Source organism: Manacus candei, unplaced genomic scaffold (genome assembly GCF_025592945.1).
Source record: "Manacus candei isolate 608988 ecotype Guabito, Panama unplaced genomic scaffold, ASM2559294v1 h1tg000027l, whole genome shotgun sequence".
Taxonomy (NCBI): Eukaryota; Metazoa; Chordata; class Aves; order Passeriformes; family Pipridae; genus Manacus; species Manacus candei.
In genome coordinates this window covers 7,923,270-7,943,228 of record NW_026138075.1, presented here as the reverse complement: position 1 = coordinate 7,943,228, position 19,959 = coordinate 7,923,270, and the positions used below count along the sequence as shown (strand labels likewise).

General features: G+C 37.2%; 2 protein-coding genes across 3 annotated transcripts in view; one reads left to right on the top strand and one right to left on the bottom strand.

Annotated features, from left to right (window-relative positions):
* The window catches only part of ALDH1A1 (aldehyde dehydrogenase 1 family member A1), a 50,270-nt gene extending 47,392 nt beyond the window's left edge, over positions 1 to 2,878 (top strand). The window contains exons 14-15 of the mRNA XM_051789388.1: positions 27 to 101; positions 2,261 to 2,878. Of these exons, the coding sequence (XP_051645348.1) occupies positions 27 to 101; positions 2,261 to 2,333 (148 nt within the window). The 3' untranslated portion in view covers positions 2,334 to 2,878. The remainder of the gene's footprint in view (positions 1 to 26; positions 102 to 2,260) is intronic.
* The window catches only part of ANXA1 (annexin A1), a 360,547-nt gene that overhangs the window by 139,433 nt on the left and 201,155 nt on the right, over positions 1 to 19,959 (bottom strand). The gene's annotated exons all lie outside the window — the stretch shown is intronic.

Sequence of the window (19,959 nt, the reverse complement as noted above, 5' to 3'; positions counted from 1 at the left end):
CAAAAGTAATTTTTCTGTTCTTCCAGGGTTAATTGTTATAGTGCAGTGTCTGCTCAGTGTCCTTTTGGAGGTTTTAAGATGTCAGGAAATGGACGAGAAATGTAAGTAAATACTTTAAAAAATGTAGATTCACAGGAACTACAAAACGAAATTCCAAACCCCAACTTTAAATATGCATAACTAGGATGTCCAGTTTGAGATTTTGTCATATTAGGCTAGTATTTAGAGGCTTCAGGTTGTCAGAGGCAATATCAACCAAACAATTCCTCCACAAATAAGAAAATTGTTAAGATACACCCTTTTTCAAAATTACTGGCTTTAGAAGCTTGCAATCCACTGATGAGCAAAACTGACCATTTTGGTTTTGATTTACAGCTATTGTATATGTAGAGAAACTGTCATTTTCATGAAGATATATATGTGTGTATTTTGTGATATCCTCTTCAAATGCTAGGCTTTGGAAAAAAAGAGACTTTTCAAAATCCTAGATTTAAACAAGAGTTGGCAGTTAAAGCCTTGTGATAACAATGTTTTTACAGTACATGCCAGCTTGGTCAAAAGTTATAATGAAAACAGTCCTCTGTAGTCTTTGGACCTTTGGTTTTTTTCCCAAAATAAAAGTGGAGTATTATACAAAAATCATAAACTAATCAAATTTTTTCAGACCTCTAAGTTTTAGTCCAGTTTCCACTTGAATCATGTCCTGTCTTACCTTTATTTGTCCTTTGTTAAAAATACCACATATATAGGAACAAAAAATTATTTTTAAAGCCATAACTAAAAATCAATACTTGTAAGCTTTCCCTTTTATTAAGACAAATGCATAAAAATTTTAATGAATGATAGAAGTAATTAAAAAATATATGTGTAGGTGAGGTGCTTCAGAGCTTCTTTTTATATATATTTTTTTAAGAGATAAAGACTAGTATTTTCATAGTTGCTCATCACTGGACACAGGCTGCTCCTTATGGCAAAGCTCCCACTAGCTTCAAAGGAAATGGACTCAAGTCAATGCTGAGAGCTTTAGAAAACTGCAAAATGGAAAAATGCAATAATTTAGACCATTATTATCAAATACTGGTTTGCACTTGGTGGGTGCCAAAAAATTGGACATAATCAATTCTGAATCACAGTCTTTAGCAGAAATATTTTTTGAATTCGTTTGCTAGAAATAACAGAAAAACCATAAGAGACTATCAAAAATATTTTCTACAACAGTGCATTTGGAAGCAGTTAAGCTTTTGTGCTAATTAAGTTTTTTAGTTCAAAGTCACAATTATCAGACCAATAAAAATATCCCTGCTAAAGGACAAGGATAGAATTATCACCAGATAGATGTCTGTTTGGAAAAAAAATTGTAAATATACAGCAGTCAATTTTAGGAGAGGCAGAAATATGTGTGAAACAGCTGCACTGAAATAATTAGGAACTCAGTGTCAAGCCACTTCCTTGAACCCCAGAATTAAATTCCCTGTATAATTCTTGGAATGATAATACCATTATGAATTAAACTACTGAATGTCACATACTAACAGAATGCCTCTTCAGAAATTAAGGGAATCAGGAAACATATTCCCCTAGTACAAGGGTCCTGACCAGAGACTTCTGTTTTGCCTATATGCCTATCTAGTAACATGGCAGTGAGAACGGCAGAACTTTATACTGTAGCAAATCTATGTTCTGTAAAGCAATCAGTTAAGTCTAGTTTGTCTGTGTCAGATGTCAAATATCTAGGCACACAAACAAGCTTCAACTCATCATTGAAAATGTAAAGGTGAATCATGCTAAAACATGTCAAATATTAAAGTTTTTTTCATTGTCTGAGAGTTTTCATCATGGATCAATTATGTCCTCCACTTGCTTGAGATGAAGTGTCTATTCTTTAATGCTGGAGAAAATTCTTGGCTTTAGGAGAAGACCTTTATGACCTTTGCAAATAACTTGTTGAGCATGCTTGTGAAGATCTAATATGTTCTTGATTTGCTGCACAGAAATGCAATTTAGATATACTCTAAGTTAAATGCCATTCTTTTGCACAGATAAAATTACTGTCTCTCCCACTTTTCTCAGGAAACTGTTGCTGTAGCTTTTCAAAAGGTTTTCAGCAGCAGTTTAGCTGCACAGCTGTGTTCCAAATATGTCCAGTGTACTTGTTATATATATATGGCCAATTGCACAGCATCACTGAAAATCTCATCCAGAATAAAACTCATATAAAAAGCATTAGCATAAATATTGCTCTTGGTTCTCTTTTATCTAGGGGAGAATATGGACTCCATGAATACACAGAAGTTAAGACTGTCACAATCAAAATCCCACAAAAGAACTCGTAATGCTTCTTGAGGTGCAGAATCTAACAGCTCCAAATGAATCTGAAAAGACCATCTGAGTTCTTAAATGTTTTATTGTCCAGATGATTCATTAACCTTTTTGCTTTCTGATTATATAAGAGGTACTTGCTTGCATTAACAATATAAGGAATAACATAGAAAAGTTTAATTTGATTAATTGTGATAAGGAATCTTTAATGTCTGGTACATAGCTAACTAATTTGAAAAGTTCATGTCCAGAAAGATCTATTCCTATTTTCAGTTGAAGCTCTCTGTAGTGCTATGAAAATTTGCCTACTTTACAGGTACAGTTTGAATTTTTGTGGTCTTCTAAATGTTAGATGGCAAGCTCTCCTTGCGTTTTCTGTTTTTTGTGACCATAACAAAAGCACTTATGAGTAGTTAGCAGATAGATACTTTTCTGTATCTTTCTCCAGATGTATTTCTTAGACGATTAAATTTGTTCATGATGCTACACAAATGTAACGTGTATAACATTAAAAAACGTGTATAACAAAAAAAAAATTAAAATTCACCTACAAAACCTACTACTTCTCCTTTCATTAGACTTTTCTACTACACTAGTTTACTAATAAATAATACTAATAAAGAATAGTTTACTATTTGGCACTGTGTAGCACAGAGGCACCACTGGTGTGTTCAGCTCATCAGACTTATATCTGCTATATGGAAACTAAAGTCCCCAATATTTTGTCAGTATTATAATTGGAAGAATATGAACACACAGAACACTAAGCCAAAAGGGACAACACTTGGCCTGTGTCTGGTATGATCCAATCACTAACCATTCATCTCTTAAAAGCACACTAGGGCTAGTCTGAAGCCAGTCGCCTCTGAATGTGTGCTATGTGGGTGGTTGGTTCTCCTGTCTTCCCGGCATCCTTTGGCAGCACAGGACTGCAAATCCTACCCTACTTATGCTGCCTGCAACTGCAAGCCCAAGCAAAGAATGACTGAAATATAACGCAAAAAAGGGAAAACCCAGCATAATAGAGGAGTATAGGAGAAGGACCAACTCGACCTTTGCATGCATATATACATTCTGTTTAGAATGTCTAAACTATTTTAATACTGTTTTCAGCAACATTGTAAATGTACGGTTCAGTTCCTCTTTGACAGTCTTGACAGGTAAAAGAAAGCTTTCGATGGTCTTGTTTTGTCAATTTTAATGTTTCAGTATGATCAAAATGTAACATCTAGTAGGCACTTTTAAGTTCCCATTTTTTCAAATGCCTTGAGCTTTGGATCAATCTGATGACACACTGAAGTTGTTCACAAGAGATGTCAGTGTAAAGAGATATACCCTTTGGCATCCCTTACAAGCGCACACTAGTTCACAGTACATGACGGTGACCAAACCAGAAAAAAAATCATAATATAGTCCCATTTGTTCCTCAATGCCAGTTTATTGACTCAGAAACGAGGTCAGGAGGGGATTTCTCTCCACAATGTACACACTATTAGTAATAACACAATGTATCTGTGAGCACAAGAATTGTCCTTTCAAAATTAAGTGTCTTTGTAATTATGTTCATAGTATTAAAGTCTCCAACTGATGGTGAAATATCTGCTATATGTCTTTCTTACATCTGCACATGAGTATGGTGACTTGTGATCTGGACAGTAATAAATGAAGACTTAAACTCTGCAAATATTACACAGGTAATTAAAGAGGTCCTTTCTTTCTGGGCTTGGATCACTATCACGTTACCCCAGCTACGTGCCAAAGCAGTACCATTGAAATTTACTGGGATGAAACACAAGAGTATTAGTTGATATTTTTATGAACATTGCTTAAAGTGTTAGCAAAGTTGTAGTTGGTATTTCACCGAGAAAGAATTTTAACAAGAGAAATGAACTTGTTGCATGGCCTTTCAAAGCCCCTGAAAATGGACTAATAGCAGCAGCAGTTACTATGTTTGGATTGAAACAATTATATTTTTTCATGTAGTTCTTGAAGGCAGTGGTTGTCTAGGTAAACAATGTAGAGGAAAATCTCCACAGATTTCAGTGGGACTATTTTTTTTTTAGTGAAAATTCCTTTAACACTATTGAAGGCACACCTTTAATTTTCATGAAAGTAGGACAAAGGACAAGATATTGCAGTCTTATTGGAAAATTGTCTGTTTCAAGGAATTTTATACTATATAGAAAACCAAGTCCTAGAAACTTGGAGTTCTTAAAGTCATTGTCTTGCCTTCCGTGAGGTGATCCCTGCCCTTTCCCTACCCCTGACACAATATTTTTTTTAAAAAAGAGGGAAGCTTTTGAATAGCAACAGAGGGATAGAGAGACCCTTAGGCTATTTCAGTCAAAATAGTGAAGTTGTAAGGAATTCTCATTCTGTCTCAAGAAAGAAAATTACTGATAATCCTTGACTACTAGATATCCAGGTCTTAAGACAGACAAGAGAATATATGGAGAAAATATTCAGAGCAAGAAAGGCATCTGGCTTGGATAAAGAGTGAAAATTCCCTGATGAAGTAGGGCTTTAGGGAGGTATTTGAAAAGATGTGAGAACTTGGCAGCCAAAAGGATTGTGGGGAAGCAGGGTAGGCTATTCCATCTGGGACACAAAAGATAAGTGAAAGAAAAAAAGGGAGAAAGGAAGGGAGCAGTAACAGAAGCAGTAACAGAAGTACGAGGAGTCTGATGAGGAAGGAAAGCAAAGCTAAGGATCACCTTGAGATTCTGATAGATCTCACTGTAAGATCTTATTATAATTTTGTAAGATTTAACATGAAGGACTTTAATAGATGAACTGTGCTTCTCCAGCCCCTTTATCATGCTTGCTATCATATTGTTTTTGAATTCCTGATCCTTCTGCTCTCTGTCTTTTCATTCAAGTCATGCTCCAGTTCTCTTGGTGTTAATATTGTCTTCCAAGTGAGATTTAAATAACTCCTTATTAGGAAAAGTCCACTTTAAACTAAAGTAGCAAAAAAAAGACTCTTTGAAAATTTGGAAATAATAGTTTCCTGTGAACCTAGTAGAAGGTCTTAAGGAATGAATTATAACCCTTATTATGCTGATGGAAAAACAGGGCCTTGATGAATATAGTGCTCTGGAAACAAAAGTAAAAGATCTCGAAGCACTACATAAGCTGATTCAGTCAATAAAATGTTGCATGAAAAATTGGACAGGCATAATGAACTCATAAAAAGAACTGAGTATTGGGTGATTTAACTGCTGAAAATTCACCTTGTGAAACAATCCTCAAAGAGTAGCAACAGAGAGGATACATACACAGTATAATAAATTGTCCATGCAAGAGGAAGACCATAGTTGCTTTTACACATTACTAGGAGGCAATGCAGTGAGATTTGGCAGAAGTATTAACCAAAATACCATGTAGTTGTCCTCAATGGAAGCAGAATAGAAGTATCAACTGTACCAAGAAAAATTATTACAGAGGATCTGTAAGAGGAAGAAAGCAAGAATAGACTGCAGCAATGAGAGGGTTTGTTATATTGTTTTAGTTTATATTCTCATAATGCTTATAGTTCCATGTGGAATATAATATTATGACTAAATAATAACTTGACAATTACAAATTATCAATATGACCAATCCAAGATGTTTCTGGACATAAAGAGTAATATGATAAACCCTGACAAGCATTCAAGTTGTTAAGCAAAGCACTGCATGATCCTGCAGGATCACTGGCCATGATCCTTCCACTGTCAGCACAGAAAAATCCCTTTTTCATGTACCTTATGAGTACCTCTTCATGTACTATCAAGAAGCTTTGGTAATATAGCACGATCCATATAGCACGAATCCTGCTGCTGCGAATGAAACAATGATTGTTGATCATCAAACCTTGACAAATGCTACAAACTGTCAAGGCCCTACCTATGGGTTCCTAGCATGTTGGTAACTCCAGTAATATGGATTCTACATTGATTCTGAACTCCCTATTACATGTAGTGACTATGCTTGGGACCAAGGAGCACACTGTGGTGACAGCAAGAATGAGACTTGCAAAATTAGAGCAACATTGGAGGTGTATTGCCCTTGGAAGAGAAAAATGTCTGACAGGCAAATAAGTGAATCAAGCAACACTGCCCACAATTACCTATATTCAGGAACTGAGAAAGACTTTGTAGGAGTGTGATGAAAGAAAAGTGTCATGTGAACATTGTATTTGGAGTTTAAATAAGTCCCATGCATAGACACATGAACACCCACTTACTATGGACACATCATATATTTCTAAGCACTGTGTCTGTTAGAGAGCTGACTCTTACATAAAGAATCTTTGACCCTTATTATCCACTGTATTGATAGCAATCTTTAAAAAGCATAAGCCTCTGTGAGGGAGCAACAACAGCTGATAGAGCAGTAAGGAGGTAGAGGAGAGGAGCATTCCCAGGTCACATGCACCAGTTCCATGTCAGAAAAAAACCCCAAAACATAGCTTTGTTAGTATCTCCTTATGACATCTAATCTACAATAGGAAAAGCATTAAGGTTTGTACTGCTTCAGCCTTCTTTTCTTGATGTAGCTACTCTTCTGTGCTCCATTGCTATCTCTCTGTTAACACTTAAGGAGATGTTCAATATGAAGTTAGTTGTCCATGCTGAATGTTATAATAATAATAATAATAATAATAATAATAATAATAATAATAATAATAATAATAATAATAATTTCAATATAATTGAATATAATTGAATATAATTCAAATATAATAATTGAGAAATACAGTTGTGGAGCTATTTACATGTAAATTAGCCATGGTATTAAAGAAACAGTCCCCTCTATACAGCTAAAGATACCTTGCAGTCTGATAAACATTTTGTTTCATACCTTGTGTTTTGCTGATTTGATGACAGAAAGGTTATGTTTCATTATGTTTCTCTCTAGACCTCAGCAAACAAACTGGAGCCGACAATTGAACTCGATGATCTTAGAGGTCTTTTCCAACATTAATGATTTTATGAAGGCTTTAAAAAAAAAAAACAAAACACCAAAAGGGTGCCATTAGCTCTAAGGAGTGGTCCAGCTCCATAAGAAAGCGTTCTAGGAGCCTAAACATTACACTCAGCAAAGCAAGATGTTTGTTTCAATCACAATAAGTTTCCTCAGCCTGCACTGTGTCACTGTACTCCTCTTCAGAGAGGTCCACATTATCTTTAACAAAATTATCTTCAACAAAAAGAAAAATGTCCCCATTACACTATTCACTGATACAAGACAGAATCTCAGGAATCATCTACACTGTTTCCTTTTCTGTACGTGGTGTAGTAGCCACCGCTAAGAGAGCCCTTGTAAAACCTTCAAAATTTTATCTTTAATTTTTCCACTGCCTCTTTGAATACACAAGATTTGTAGCTAACCTCCACCGGCTTATTTACTGCTAGAAATTGGCCTACTTAAATATGTGATTTTATGACAGTGGAAGACACTTTTTGAACTTTACTTATGAAAATGAATAATTTTTTATGAGGTGTGTTTTTTACTAGGTTACTACCCATTTATTTCTTTTTTTTTTTCAGTAAATACTTTGCTGACAGAAAAACCTACCTTTAAGTACTAATCCTGTGCAACTGACACACAAATATGAGCTCCTACGTAAGTCATTCTATTATAGAGTGAATTTACGAGGACATAACATGGCAAAATTTTAATTCATAAAGGGAGATCATGAAAATTAAACACTTTGACAGACTAGACATATAGGTAGAAAGAGTCCTATGCTGCCTTCTCACCAAACATGCCTGTCTGAGTCAAGATTACAGTGGTTTCATTGCCTCCTCCTGTGCCTACCTCCCTAGCACACAAGCAGCTGCCTGCGAGAAGAGTGGGTGAGGCAGCTTGATGCAGATTTTTATGTGGTATTATGGTACTATTGCAGCCGGAAAACATGAAAAGTAGAGACACACAATTCATTAGGAGTTCCTGCATGTCATACGAAGAGCTGGAGAAGGTAGTTCTGTATCAAAATGACTAATTTCTAACAGTCTGAAACTTTTCATAACCACCAACCAGCAGAGTCTGATTTAATTTTTCACTGTTAAATCTTGCATACAGAATTGTCCAGGCTTTGTCAACAACAAAGACCAGCCTGAACACTCTATAGCCTGAACAAAAATTTCAGTCTCATCTACTAAGAGATTTTTTAAACAAAATGTTTTTAGGAGTGTCAGCTGTCACTAGCATTAATTTTGACAGCTCTAGTTATGCCTGTGATTCACGTAAACATCTCCTAGGAGCACTGATATGCTCTGAATAGAAGAATCAGCGGTCTGATGCTTTACTGCCTCAGGGCTGCTTGTGTGTTGTTACTGCTTTAACTTCCAAAACCATGTTTTTATTTCAAAGATGCACTTTAATACTTAAACAAACCAAATGCACAATTTCAATTTTTCTCTTGAATGGTCCATGAAATAAATTATTTTGAAGGTGAGACTTCTAACAATGGTATTCAACCAGGGAAATGTAAAACAAATGTAGAGACAGAATAAAGACCACATCAGTTTAGAGAATCCAGAAAGAAGTTAAATATTTAAAACTAAAATTCTTACTGTGTAAATAAAACATTACATGATTAAACAAAAATATCTGCTTGCTTTTTTGTCACTGTGCTCTCTGTGAGAAAGCTTGTTGCTATTAAGTACTGATGCACAAATCTGTAAATGTGTGTGGCAGTGAACTACATCATCATCATCATCATGGCTAGACTTTGCGAATGAAGATTTGGGAAGGGCTCTACCCACATTTGCTACAAGCGCACTGGTGGTTAAAGAGGCCAATGCGAGATAGACAAGATTGGTTGCAAAAGACACAGCAGAAAGATTCCTTGGATGGTATCGGCAGGATACGATTCCTTCTGCATTGTCTTTTCTCTTTGATGGTGATCCTGTGTGCGTTCTCAAAGGAAACAGAAGCATTATGGATTGTGTGTCTCCAGACCTCCCGACTGGAGGCCAGAGTAGACCAGTGATGAAGATCAATATGACCAAGGCTGAGATGTTGTTTCAGGGAGTCCTTGTATCTCCTCTTCAGAGCTCCTGTCTTGTGGCAGCCGGTGGCAAGTTCACCATAAAGCAAGATCTTAGGGAGGCGGTGGTCCTTCATCCTGGAGACGTGCCCTGCCCAACGCAGCTGAGTTCTCAGTAACATGGCCTCTATACTCATAACTGCTGCCTGTTCTAGAACAGACATATTAGTCACATAATCTAACCAGTGGATATTTAGGATTGTACAGAGACAGTGTTGATGGAAGTATTCTAGGAGTCGCAGGTAGTGGCGGTAAATGACTCATGATTCGGATCCATATAAAAAGAGTAGCACAATGGCTCTGTAAACACTGATTTTTGTGCTTTTCTTCAGGTGTTTATTTCATCAGACTCTTTTATAGATTTTTCCAAAAGCTCTATATGCCTTTGCTAACCTGTTGTCTACCTCCCCATCAATCTTACCATCCGAGGAGATGAGGCTACCTAGGTAATTAAACTGCTGGACTGATTTGAGCTCTGATTCACCAGTGGTGATATGGGGATGATGGAAGACTTCCTGAGGTGCAGGTTGATAGAGAACTTCTGTCTTCTTCAAGCTGACTTCCAGCCAAAAAAGCTTAGCAGCGTCTGCAAAGCGGGATGTTAAACACTCCAGAGTTACTTCTGTATGAGTGACAAGGGCATCGTCATCAGCATAAAGCAGCTCCTGGACAAGATGATTTAAGGTCTTAGTATGGCAGTGAACTACAGTCACCTAGTAAAATATATAATTCCAAGGTCAAATTTGTTCATAAGATGAAGGCAGAGGGACCCCAGTCGACAAAGTGGACAAGATTTTGTCTTCCCAAAATTTTACAGGCCTAAAAAGCACAGCTCAAAAAACAATCAGGAACAAAGACATAAAATAAACAAGAATCCTTACTGAGAAGGGAGAATATACTTCTATGCCAACAGAAAAGCTGTGCTATCAGTAGGGATTTGATGCAGAAGAACAAACTGAAACTTTTGCAGACTTAGAAAGAAAATGTCTCATATTATCTAACAGGCTGCAAAATTAAAGCAATTATGATGTTTTAGCATTTGTAAGAATGCACTTTTGGTTAAAACATTTGAAAGTGACGATAAATGAAACATTCTACCTCAAGGCATTTTTCAGCTACCATTTAAAAAGTCCAGCTCCTAAGCTTTATGGCTCTTCCTTATATATTTCCCTAAGGAATACAATTCCAGGAAGAGTAGAGATGAGCATATACATATGAAAAATTTAGAACTGAGAAAAAAAATTATATTGAACATACTTGGTATAATGGACAGATTCAAAGAATTCATAGCTAAGATTAGACTTAAAAGAAATGCAAGTACTTAAGGTTGAAATGCCTGCAGACATCAGTAATATGTACAATGATACTTTGTAATTAGCAAAGGAGAAGACGGCATTTGAGAACCTATGCAGAAAGGTAAAGGAAATATTTTATTTAATTTATGTTTTATCTTATTATATATTGTCCTTTCTTACCAATGCTTATAAAATAGCTGTATAAAAGAGGAGAATAATCCACAGATAACCTGCTAATGGACAGACAACTTTCAGCTCAATCTTTGATGCAGTCATTAATGTGGATTTCAAGAAGATTTTGGACAATGGCTTATCTGTGAAATCAGATTCTATTGCTATGACATTTGTGACAGATGGGTCTTGTTTTCCCTTCACAGTAAAAACGTTCTTCCCTTTCTATAGTGCAATACAAACACTTCCTCAACAGTAACATAAAGAAAAAAATCTATATATGAAAAAAAATAATCTGTCAAAAGAATACCTGCAGAAGAATTCATATAAAGGAAATGTTCCCAGACTCAAGGAGGTGATTGCACAACAGTACTTTAACTCTCCTCATCTGTCAGTGCAATAAGAAATACAGGAAAAAACAATGATACAGTTACTGCAAGACCAGGAAGGATCCTGTTTTAACCTAAGACTGAAATATTCTTTATTTCATAATTGGCCTGGGAGAATATCATACATTTTACGCCACAATCCCATATAAAATGTGTAGAGCTAAAGTACAATTGAGTTAAAAGTTTGTGGGTTTTTTTGCTTTTTTTGCCTTTTTTTTTTTCTCTTCATTGAAATCTCTTCTAGGAGACTGACAAAATAGCATAAACATTACCTTGCATAAACATTAGGGTTGCAATCTAATCGGAAGGTATCCTTGCTGTCTGTGAACAAACATCTCCAGGTTCTCTGAGCTCTCAATATTCAAGTGGGCATATTGAGTGCATTGAAATGAAATCTGAAAAATCTTGCATGCTAAGCACCGAGCAAACAATTGCAAAACAGTAATGAGTAATAGGCAACCAAACATAGCACACAGGCTAGTGGCCAGTTTCCTGCATTTACAGGGAATATCCCCTAAAATCACTGGGCTCTGGAGTCTATCTCTGGCACAGGGATACTTTGTTACTAATAAAGCAGTAGGAAAGGAGAAAGTGCCATCTACAGAGCAGGTTCCTGTATCGACATTTCCTGGAGAGACAAAAGACACCACGAAAAGTCTGTTATCAGAGATTTGACACTGGAGTCCTGCACAACAAAATCCATGTGCCACCAGGACAGAAAAAGGGGACAACTAGTTTGACTGTTCACACAGTGTTAGCCATGCTCTGCAATGCTAGCATCTGACCAGATTTAAACCTGAAACTGAGTTTTTTACTCTTGGTATAATTTAGGTATACATGGGTTGACTCAGCTTTTGGCACTTGAAACAATCAAGTTTTAAGCAGGCCCAGACATGCCCAAGTAGACACATGTGTACCAGGGTAATTTTGCTGGTGGAAAGATGTGTTCACAGAAACTTCAGATAATTTCAGAAAAAGCAAGGGGAAAAGTTTTACTCTGTTATTCTAAATGTATTCCAACATGAAAGCCTATCTTTTTTTGAGGATTCCGGTACTGCCTCTTATTTTGTATCTCTCAGTTAGGTGGATCTGACACAGTATCTACCAATTCCTTGACCATTCAACAGAGAGGTCTCAACTGAATCACTTTGGATGGCCATGTATTTGTTTGGAGACTAACCTTAGCAAAAGAAACCAAACTAAAAGAGGAAATTCAAGCAGCCTTGATGGATAGTAATCAAAGCTCACCGAGTGTACAGAGATGATACCATCACTTGACATGTAAAATGAGCAGTTCTGCTATGTATCTTTGGCACATCATAAAACAGTTCAGAAAAATAATCCTACATCAGAAGTAAAATATAGCTAACAATGATGCAGGATGATAACAGTGAGGTGGGTTGAGAAGTGGTTGAATGGCAAATGCAAAAGGATTGTAGTCAGTGGCACAAGTACTAGTTGAAAGCCTGTAACTATTGGTATCCCTCAAAGTTTAATACTGGGTCCAGTATCAATGACTTGGATGAAGGGTAAGATGCCTCCCCAGCAAGTTCCCTGATGACATAAAGCTGAGAGGAGTGGCTGATATCCCAGAGGGCTGTTGCAGCCCTTCAGAAGAATCTCAACAGGCAGGAGAGATGGGCAGAGAGGAACCTTCAAAAATACAACAATTTGTGGAGTCCTGCACCTGGGGATGAATAAGCCCAGTCAACAGCATAGCCTGGGGGCTGACCTGCTGGAAAGAGGAGACCCTGGTCTCTGTGGAGAAGGACCTGGGGGTCCTGGGGGACAGTAAACTGTCCATATGCCAGCAGTGTGTCCTTGTGGCCAAGAAGGCCAGTGGTATCCTTGGGTGTACTAGGAAGAGCATTGCCAGCAGGCTAAATGAGGTGGTCTTAACCCTTTACTCTGCCCTGGTAAGGCTGCATCTGGAGTGCTGCGTCCAGCTCTGGTTTCCCCAGTACAAGGCTCCTGGAGCTCATCCAGCAAAGGGCAGTAAAGATGATTAAGGGATTGGAACACTCTCTTTTATGAAAAGGCTGAAGGAGTTGGGCCTGTTCAGCCTTGAGAAGAGATGACTGAAAGGAGACCTCATCAATGTATACAGGTATATGAAGGGAAGATGTCAAGAGAATGGAGCCAGGCTCTTCTCAATGATGCCAAGGATTGGACAAGAGGCAGAGGGCAGAAACTGATGCACAGGAAGTTCCACATGAGTATGAGGAACAACTTTTTTACTGTGCAGATGACCATGTACTGGAACAGGCTGCCCAGAGAGGTTGTGGAGTCTCCTTCACTGGAGACATTCAAGAACCATCTGGACATAATCCTGTGCAATGTGTTCTAGGGCACCCTGCTTGAGTAGAGAGGTTGTACCAGATGACTCACTGTAGTGACTTCCAGCCTTACCCATTTTGTGATTCTGCGATTCCACAGTGATGTCCGGTTTTGTATTCATACTTTCCTGGAGTTAATTTTCCTTGTTTCTTATTGTAAAATTTCCATACTATTTTAGTCTGCTTGTGACTTACAGAAGACAAAAAGAACTTGCTCTTCATTGCATAGTGGTAGCTGAAGTTTAGGTCATTTTGTTTTTTGCTGGTGCACTGCTAGAAGTTGTCTAGAGGAAGTGTTGTTTTCAGATGTACATTTATTTGTTATAGCTAGCTGAAATACAAAGTGGTGATTGGATATAACACTCTTCTGCATGGAACCTGGCTGTTCTGCCTTACACTGAGATGAAAATATCTTCCTTTCTGCACCTTCATGCTTGCTTTTTGTTAGGGAATGGAAAGGTAAAGTCTGAAGTATTCTTGAACTTGTTTGCCCATGATGTGAAAAATTAAGAGATAGGTACCTGTATCCTTCTGAAACAGATGTTTCAGCTTTTGAAGCTGTATTGCATCAACCTACATGGGCAGTATATGTGAGAAAGGACAATACTTCTGCTCTATTCTGTCACAGCTTATAAAGGCCATGGATTTCTCTTTAATCATATCTTTGCATGTGATCTCTACTGTGGTGTTTAGGCCATTATATATTCATCATAATATGGATTGTTTTGAGTGCTGTTTGCCACCTCTATAGAGGGAACTAGAGTTTATAGTTTGTCTGAACATCTTTGTTTTGCAAAGATTTTCCCCAAATTATTCTGGATAAAACTTTTCTATCTGTATACTACTACACATCTATACATTTATCAAGGAAAATGAAAATCTATACTTATTTATTTTAAACAAGACATGTAAGACAGAGGGCTTTTTTTTTCCTGACCAAATAGAAGCTTCTGAAATGAAAACTCACTTTGATGAGTTTGCAGCTTGCCTTTTCTGTATACTTATAAATAATGTTTAAAACTGGCTTTTTAACAAGCATTTAATATTGTCATATTATTATAAGAGGATAGGTGGACTATTTTAGTCTGAGAAGTACCTATGATTCAGACTACCTGGTTCAGCAATTCTGCTTTAAAAAGCAGAAACCAAAAGACTTATTCCCAAGCAGTTATACTATCACTTATTTTCTCTGAAAAAAGCCACTAATATTGGAAAGGGTTTTTTTCCCTGAACTTTTCCATGCACTATTTCAGATGGGCTAATAAATTTCTTGTTTCTTTTAGATAGCCACAGAACAGCAAAACCTGCATCATTTGCACTAATCAAAATATCATATGAGCAGACTTCTGGCATTTCCATGAATTCCCAGTTGATTTGAAACTATACAAGCAGTTTTGGTTCTGTAAACTTTTACAGGATCAAATAGAAAGGATTTATTCTTTCTTAAGGCAGTTGCTCACATGGATGATGGGAAGTATCTTATGTTGTTCTGACCTCTGCTGGAGATAAGATCAAGGCACATGTAATTTTGGGTTTTTTTCCTTTCCAGGAAAGTGGAAGGGAAAAGAAGAAAAGGCAATGTTTAGATGATGGAGGCCTGCAAGTTGTTGACCAGGAATCACAATGCTACCAGCACCCTGATGGGGAGGGATTGGCTGGGGTAGAGGAGAGCTGTCTACACAACCTGCCTTAACCACAAATTATTCAGAAAGCCCCTGGGAGACCATACTGAAGCAGGAAAGAAAACCATATATAATAAGAAGAAAACACGTAATGCGCTTTATGTTCTTTATTATAGCTGATGTCCATTTTCTAAGCTGTCACAGAACCTAGGACATGGGCTGTATATAGATATGTAGATAGATAGATAGATAGATCCTTGTAATGAAAGTAACATCATATAACAGGTAGATGGTAGGCACTCTGTTTCTCTGAACAGTGCTATTTACAGTATGTTGTCACCATATGTCAGAGCATCTCACTTCTAATGCCTGTTATTTTACATTCTGTGTGTGGAAGTGGCAGAATACTTGCTTTCTACTGTGCGGCAAAGTTCATTTGGGGAAAGGAAATGCCAAACACCAAGGAGCTTATTTTGGCATTAGAGACCAAGTTTACAAGCTGAGAATACCCACATGCATGATGCTATTCAGCAAGCAAGAGCAGCACTGGCACAGACAGAGCTGTCAGTCTGCTTTTGTTTGGTAGGACTGAAGCCAATCTTGACAATAGGAAACTGCTTATCAGAAAAAAGAAATGCACTTCCATAACTTTAATCTAGTTGCAGCTGGAACATAGCTGATTTATGCTTCACCAGCATCACTGTTGTGCGTGGTCATCAAAGACAGTGGAAGTTGCCAGAATGGTGCTATACACAGGCAACAAGTCTATGCTTCTAAAATTACATAAGATGTTTGAGAGTCTTTCAGTCTTAGTTACTTACAACTGTAAGGACCTGAAGAGCTCAGTTGCCTGTCTCAAAACACTGTGAAGCCACAGAATAAACTTGTCATAAGATAGGCCAACACTCTGGGAACCTGAGATAAGAAATTAAGACAGGACAGTGCTAATTACAGGCCTGGTGAACTGAGATCTGATTAGAGCATCCTGGTTAAACTACTCAGACAAAAATTCCCACTGTGACAAACTGTGGAAAAGGAACAAACTGCTCATACACATACCACTCCAAGTTATGGGAATGGCATCTGTGACTACCCTGTGGATACACAGAACTTGGACTGTATACAAGTGGTACCCCCAACAGAACGATACAGGGACCCCCACCAGCACAAAGCCCAGGGTCAAGAAGGACTGATGGGATGCCGCTGGATCTATGGGTGGTAACTAACTTCTGCTTAATCTGTCTCTGTCACTGCCTCTGTCTCTCTCTCCTCTTTCTTTTCTATTATTTTCTATCTCTCTACCTCACATTTTACTGTTAAATAAAATCAGAACTATTGGTTTCAGCATATGATGTCCTTTGCACCTTAATTCAGGCAGAGCCATCTGTTGTGCTCTGGATTAAGCTATAAAATGCCCAGAGTAGTTACATTTTTATTTAAGATTTTTTAAAAGTCTTTTTTTTCATTAGCATCCAGAGAAACAGTCACACACTCTTCTCTAAGAGAAATTCTTTTTAATTTAGTGAGAAAAATAAGATATTTTGGCAAAAGGTTTTTACGGGAGTAAAATACAACCAAGAAAAGCATTTCAGTAAAACATTCAGCACAAAGACCCATTCCACAGGAAACACCCACTAAAACCAATCCATATACCAGCTTTAGTAAAACACAGTTCATTGGTTTTAAGTTACCTACAAGAGAAGGAATGGAGTAACAGAAGAAAACAGCTTAAAAGGGGTAAAGAAAGAGAGAAGGAGAGAGAGAAAGGAGAGAATAGTTACCGATAAGATTCGATGATTCACATGGTGTTGGCTGGAGAAGGAGAAGAGAGAGACAAGAAAGACCCTGTGGAGTCTCGTGTATTTATGGAGCTCAGTTTTCCCTCCCAGTCAGGATATCTCGGCAGTGCTTTCCAGGCCAGAGGGAGTTGTGCTGTAGCAGTCACAGGCTGCAGGGGTGTGGTGCGGGCGGGCTGCCAGGCAGGTTTGCCTTGACTGATGTCTGGCGGCAGGGCCTGCAGCTCTGCCTGTGCTCTGGGTGGGCAGCAGGCCTTGCCCTCCAGCTCTGCCCTGTGCCCCAAGCACAGGCCTTGTGTGCAGGTTTTGCCATGTTCCTGCAGGTCCAGGCCCAGCCCTTTCCCACATGCACACACACACTCACGGTGAGGTGGTTCCGACCCATATCAATAATTCAGTGAGATTCGGATCCAGGATCTCACAGCATCTCTCACTAACTGGATTATAACAACAAGCAATAACATGGCTTACAAGGTGTTGGGAAAAATGTCCTCAATGTTTTAAATATGATTCCTTTAAATGAATGCAACTTGCAGACTTTCTAAAAATAGCCTTTATCCAAGATATCTGGACACATGGCTCTATTTGCAGAGTGATTATTAGTTAATTAAAAAAAAAAGTTAGATGAATAAAAAAAAGATTTTGAAATATCACATTTACCTTCAGCTAGTGAAAAATTAACTCCGTGTTAAAGACAATGAAATTTTGCTACGTTGTCACACTATAGGGATCAAATTTTTACTTATATAAGTTATGTATTAGATTGATATCATCTTATGAGCAGATATTGGTGTTTTGCTGAAGCATTGATCTTCACACTTCAAGAACTTCTGAAATTATTTTAGAAGATTTTGTTTCCTACAGTTATTACATATCACTTTTTATTTTTCTTCTTTTATCACTTTTAATTTTCCAGTTCTTAAAAAAGTTTTTATCTACTTAGAAAAACTAAGAAATTCCCTATCAGAGATGCAAACTAATGGTCTTAATGCTTGATTAGCCCATTCTGTCTCTTTTGATTAGCTCATTGCATAGTAGTACTTTTTAGTTTGAGGATTAATCACTTGACATAACTACGTGTACAGTTTGGTAGTCAGAAAGTTCAATATTTTAAAATTATAGTTTTCATGGGTAGAATTGATATTGATTGAAAACTATTGCTCTAAGATTTATGCAATTTAAATATCTCAAATGTTATTGTTTTGTTTCCTGCTCCAGTATTTTGAGACAATTGGTAACAAATATTATTTACTGCTAATTAAATAATGAATTTTTTCTTATCTTTTTGCAAGAAAGAGAGGGAAAAATGTTCTAGTTCTATTTTTTTAGGAAGTTCTTCAAAATGGATTAAAAATTTGCAATATTAAAAGCTCTCTACAACTGCAGAGAGCTGGCAAGGACACAGACAAAGAAGTCAAATGATAAGTGATGAACATTATTTACTGAAAACCTCATTAGTTATGTATGATATCATTTATACATGATAACAGCAGATTTAGGCAGAAAATCAACCACAAGTTTTGAAAATTCTCTTTTCTTTTGCAATTTTAAAATTAAGTCAACAATATTTTTCAAAATGTACATACCTGGGGCATTTGAGGCACAGACAATGCACAAAACAAAACCAAATACAAATACACAAAACTTTTTAATAAAAAGTAAATGACAAAAAAATCCTCCAACAGAGTGTGCAATACTGGGTTTTATTATTATTTTGCTAACACTTCAACTGATGTGTTTCATAATTTTCTATGACTATACACTGCAACTGAGATTCTATCTCAAAGGAAAGCAAAATATTCTGATGTCATATATGAGCTCCTTTCTTTAAGTCTTCATATTAAGTAATCAGACCCTTGAAGTGCGGGTCAGTATATTCAGGTGTTCCCCAGACACACAGGAAGATGATTCTTATTCCTACCTTGAATTATTATTAATGCCAAACATCTTTCATCTCTTTAAACTAACATGAAATCTTCTAATAATGTAAATACAACTAAATACTCCAAGGAGAATGTTTACACCCAAACACTATACTGGTAGTGCTTTTGGGTCCTAATCTTAGCAACATTTCTGTTTGCTGTTTCTATTCTATTTGAAGTCACAGCTTCATGAAACAGAGTGATGAAAGACCTTTTTACCAAATAAAAATATCTCATTTTCAGTAATAGCAGTCTGATGAGCAATATGTAGTCTTGTTATTGCTATTCATATTAGCTATTACATGCTCATCACTGCATATACAGGTGTATTATAAGAACACATTGTTGGAAATATATATATATCTATCATCATGGCTAGTCTTCACGAATAAAGATTTGGGAAGAGCTCTACCCACATTTGCTACAAGTGCACTGGTGGCTAAAGAGGCCAGTGCAAGATAGACAAACCTGGTTGCAAAAGCCACAGGAGAAAGGCTCCTTGGATGGTATCGACAAGACATGATTCTTTCTATGTTGTCTTTTCTCCTCGAGAGTGATCCTGCGTGTGTTCTCAAAAGAAGCAGCAGCGTTATAGATGGTGTGTCTCCAGACCTCCTGATTGGAGGCCAGAGTAGACCAGTGATGAAGGTCAATATGGCCAAGGCTGAGAGTCTTGGGGGAGGGAGACCTTGCATCTCCTCTTCGGACCTCTTCTCTTGCAGCAGCCAGTGGCAAGTTCATCAGGATACCCAAGCCATAAAACATTTTTAAAATCAGTTTCATTTGTTCTATAAACAGTCTTGCATTTCGTAAGGAATATCCAACATTTTCTTATTATGAGATGCTAAGAAACAATGAGCTAAAACCTCTGTACAAATCACTGCTTCAGGATAGATCAATCTCAGCTTGTAGGAAAAGGTTTATCTTAAAAGCATGGAAGCACTAGAATGCTGGATCCCATGTTTAACTTCAATAAGACTACTGACAGTCTTTTCTTTCTTTTCTCTAGAGACATGAGCATTCCAAAAATTAATCCTATTAGAAGATTTCAAATTAATACACAGTTCAAAT